General features: G+C 43.0%; 1 protein-coding gene across 1 annotated transcript in view; it reads left to right on the top strand.

Moving 5' to 3' along the window:
* The first annotated feature begins 682 nt into the window (after positions 1–682).
* SNCA (synuclein, alpha (non A4 component of amyloid precursor)) overlaps positions 683–4,724 on the top strand; it is a 68,751-nt gene continuing 64,709 nt past the window's right edge. Inside the window, exon 1 of the mRNA XM_009887735.1 lies at positions 683–803. Within this exon, the coding sequence (XP_009886037.1) occupies positions 683–803 (121 nt within the window). The remainder of the gene's footprint in view (positions 804–4,724) is intronic.

Below are 4,724 nucleotides of genomic sequence, written 5' to 3'. Positions count from 1 at the left end.
TTGTAATGGCAGTTTCTTATAACAATAACAAATGAACATGTGTCATTTAGAAAGGTGTGTTTGGGTTTTTTTAAAGTTGCTAGTGTTTCTTTAAGTTGGCTTTTTCCTCTGGATGAGAGGTGGCGTATCATCAAATCACGGGGCTAAATCTTGCAATCAGCACATGAACAGAACTGTCCTTTGGAGGAAATCATGCCTTGGTAGGCGAGGAAGGGACTTGTCGTGTCAATGAATCCATCTTTCAACCAGAACTGCGTTATCAGCAACCTCTGTGTAGGATTCTCTGGAAACAGGATCCCCAAGCTTTGCTTGGATTGAGGGAACTGCTCTGGCAGTGCTGTTTAACCTACTGCGTATGGCAGCATGTGAGAAAACGTAAAGGTGATTCACGTAACGGTACTCATTTTCTTTCTACTTATTTAAGAGTTCTTTCTATCTGAAATACTGAGTGCAGCCTCACATACAGGGAGGTGTTTGTATATTGCTAATAGAGATGAGGATGAAAGCTACATAATATGGGGGTATAAATAATGTAATTTTTAAGTAATTGTGATCCCATTCGGTTTGAATAAAATTTTCTTCCCTTTCTGGGATAAAAAGCTGAAAAAAAAATCTTACTGAAAGCATACTGTCTTTTTTTTTTTCTTTTTCCTCTAGAGCTGTGTGAAGAAACTCTTCAGCCATGGATGTGTTCATGAAAGGACTTTCCAAAGCAAAGGAGGGAGTTGTAGCAGCAGCAGAAAAAACCAAGCAGGGTGTGGCAGAGGCGGCAGGGAAGACGAAAGAAGGCGTCCTCTATGTGGGTAGGTGGGCAGCAGACATCACGCTGCTGGTCGGTGTACCCTGACATGCACAGCTAGATCCTCATCAGACCTACTCTTCTGCAAAAGAAATATGTAATGAGTCAGAGGAGACCATTGCAAAACAAACAAGAGAGTTGTGCCCTCCTGAGCTCCAGTTCTCTGAAGCCAAATGTTGGTTCTTATGTCGCTGCGTTGTGCTGGCCGTGCATTACTGCTCTGCAGAGTGACATCTGTAAGGCCATACTGAACGAGGTTGTGTCATAGGAGATGCCTTACAGTACAGGGCACTCTGTTCAAGAAGTTTGCTAGGTTAAGGCTGAAGGGGTAGCTGGTACAATAAAAATAAATGAAAAAAAACCCATAAAAGCTGAAGTGGAAGGTAGCTTCACAGCATCCCATAGACCACGTGGGTTTTAAGTGGGATTGCAAGAGGAGAAACTGGAGAGGTTAATTCAGGAACTGAGCATAAGCCGTGCTGGCTGCTTGGCATGTTGACAGTAACATTTTGTATGGCAAAGCATCATCTCCTCATCTTTTGGAATTAACTTCATGTTCTGTACTTAGTATTGCATACCCATAGCAGATATTTTCTGTGACTTCTCAAGGAAGAGCCACTCCAGCTAATGAGGTAGGACAGGTAGACCTCAAGGTAGCAAAGCAGTTGTTAAGTGACTTATCTAGGCCGCACAAGAATCTTGCACAGAGCCAGGGATAAAATTCTTTTCAAATCCCAGATCAGTACTTTGAGTGCACGATCGTCGTCTTCACTGAGCAAGTATCAGGCTTTAGAGGACTATCTTGCAAATGCTGCGATGGAAAATTAACAGAAAAAGAATCTGTGAAGACTGTAGGAATAAATGGTCATTAAAAAAAAAATTATGGATCTATTTCTCCTATTCCTCAAATAAAGTTTGTCTATAAAAGAATGGATGGGAAAAGATACTATTTTCTGTAGGTCCTTTCTTCTTTTCTGATTTTGTAGCAGGTCAGTTCTGTAATGGATGCTGTGTGTACCTACGGAGATGTGGACAGATATCAAAGAGAAGTTAAACAGAGTTGAAAACCTGAGGCATTTCTTTCAAATGGGAGCACTGAGGTCTCTGCAATTCCAATGTCTTTTCAGGATTCCCTCTGCCCTTGCAGGCTAATGCCAGTCTGTAACAAATTATTTCTGCTCCAGATAGTTTGGACTACTCATTTGGAATACACATTTCTCCTGCTGAGCCATAGCAAAGCTCAGTGCTCTTGCCAACAGAGATGGCAGTCATTTTGAAAACTAATTGTAAGATGAGTCTATTTTAAAATGAGCGTCTGCTCATTTGCAATATTTCAAAATAGATGTTCTTTCACTGTACGTTGCGTTTGGTATTGAAGTTATTTTTCAGGGGTAGGGCTTTCCTTTTTTTTTTTCTCTTATTTTGTTTTTTATGTCATTCCTGACCGTGCTTCTGGGGTCATTGATTTCTTTGTATTAGAAACCTGCATTGTGTACTGAATTAATCTTTATGTCTGACCTGTTCTCCAGACCGTAATAATATCTGAACCTATTTCTGCTCCCAAAGGCAACAGATTTCTTATTGTCTTCAGAAACACTTATGCTGACTTTGAACTTTGGAGGGCAGGCTTGCTATTTATTTCAAGAATAAAATCCTGAGGACAGTGGAGCCCTGAGCCAGTATGGGGACCTATGCATATGGCTGTAGTAATGGTGAAGGATCCTTCCCACAGCAGATGCCTGCTTTTCAGGAGGAAAGAGTTGTATGCATAGTTTCAGTCATACAGCTAAAAAAGCCTTTGGTTGGAAGCTGCCTCCGGGAGCTCTGTCGGTTCGTGTGCCTGGGTCTGTGCCTGCCCATAGCGGCTTGTAGGGAGCCACAGTTTCAACAAGATCAAGGAGGGTAAGGGGGAAACGAGGAGCCGGGTATTTCTCCATCTACTTCCCAAGCACACAGCAGGGGCAGCTCTGCTGCTGAGCTGCATTGTGGTAATCTCTCAGTTTTCTGTAGGCTTCTTGCGATGCAGAAGGTGGTGAAACCTCTTTATGAGCCGAGGAGAGGAGCAGCACACTGCATTAGAGCTCCTGAAGGTTTCTGCCCCCCTATCTCTGTAGTTGGGTTTTCAGATACGAGTTTCACAGCCAGATTATGCTGTGAAAGCTGCCTGACGTCTTGCAAAAAAAGAACCTAACAACATTGGGCTGAGAGGGACCTGTTAAATGTTTTCAATTTCAACAGTCAGCTCCATAACATTCAGCATTCCATTGCTGCTGGAGAATTAATAAGATGCAAAGTCTTTGGTCCAGATCCCCTGGGTGATACGGTCTCCCACTGAAATCAGTGGAATTTAAGTAAATATGAAAAACATCTGGGCCTTTCTCTCTGGGCTGCTGTTAACTACTCCATGAAAGATTGGAACATAATTCTACCTGGTGAGAGTTCTATTAACAAAAGCTGCTACTTGGGTTGATGTGGTTGTTGTAACTTCCACGCCGCCAAGAAAAGTTCCTTTTGGGACAGGAGGGGGAAACTTAGATCTCTGAGGGAGAGTGGCGTATTAGAGGATTAACTGGTGATTTTTCCCCTCTCCATGCTGGTCTGTTCTTTCTTCCCTCAGTCTGCTGTCTTTGTCCTGCTTTTTAATACCCAACATACTGTTCAATACAGTCTATAGTGTGTGTTTATGCTTCCAGGTGTTTGGGGTTTTTTCCCCTAAATTCCTCTGTGGATGTACTTCAGCATTGGCCAGCTGAAGTCAGTGTTTCTGTCTTGACTCATACAAGCGCAGCATCGGGACCTTTCTTGCTGTGAAACAATGGCCTGATCATTGATTAGAAAGGGGGACTGAGGCTCAGCAGTCCTGTGCTGCATCGTGTAAGCCATAAATTTAAAACTATGTCTGTGTATCCTTCAAGAGCTGTTGGTGTGAAGCAGTGGGGAAACGAGTGGCAATGCTTGCCCCCGCTTGGTTTGAAACCAAGAACTGAGAGTAAGAAGGATGCTCTTGCATGCTCTTAGTGACGTACTCCTCAAGAGCTCCTCTGAGCTCTGTGTGCGCTACCAGAGAGCTGAAGTTTTTGCTCGATTGACTCTTGAATGTGTGTTCGGTGCTCAGGAATGGAAGTTTCCAGTCTGATCATTTTTGATGTGTTATACCCTAGCAGAACAAAGGAGTAGTTCATCAAGAGCAGGGTGGCTAGCGGATGAGTTGTTTACTACTCCCTGTGCTTCGCTGGCACATGGCCTTCGAGTAGAACAGTGCGGTCGTGACCTATTTGGCAAGACCGTCCAAATTCCTCTGCTGCGCTCTTTTTTCATAATTTTCTTATTTTCCTTTGGTAGTAGAAAATCCAGCGGAATAGTCAAGGGACTCAAGGTCTGTCGGGTGGAATAATGTGCTTCAGCGCTTGGGAGCAAGTGTTTTCCTTAGGTGACGATTTGTCCTTCCCCTAATTTGGGCTTACGTATCGCTGTTTTTAACCAGCTCTGACTAAGCAAACTGAATCTCGGGGAGGGCTTCCTTGGAATAGCCTGTCTCTCAAAAAGCCCAGAAATTAGTGCATTGCCAAACTACTGATAAATACCTTTTTTTTTGGCATAATGACAATGATGATAGTAGATAATGAAATTAAGAGAGTCTATTGTATTTTTTTATAATTACAAAAAGGCAAAAAATCTGGTTTGGGCTTCTCCCTCCCCTTGCACAAATGTGTATTACAGGAAGAAAAAGCAGCGTTACCATGTACTACTAATGCTCCTGCATCACCTAAGTAGTGTAAGTCAGTGTCAGGTTCCTCGGTCTTTATATTGTCCCTACGCTGATTCCTCTGTTCCCCTTGTTATGCATGGTACAATGAGCAAGATTATTGATATTTTGGGAATGCCAGAATGAAAGCCAGCTAGTTGCTCTCAGAAACAATGTGGA

Source organism: Charadrius vociferus, unplaced genomic scaffold, assembly GCF_000708025.1.
Source record: "Charadrius vociferus isolate BGI_N301 unplaced genomic scaffold, ASM70802v2 scaffold296, whole genome shotgun sequence".
NCBI lineage: Eukaryota > Metazoa > Chordata > Aves > Charadriiformes > Charadriidae > Charadrius > Charadrius vociferus.
The sequence above is the reverse complement of the archived record's forward strand: the minus strand, read 5'-3'. Positions and strand labels throughout refer to the sequence as shown.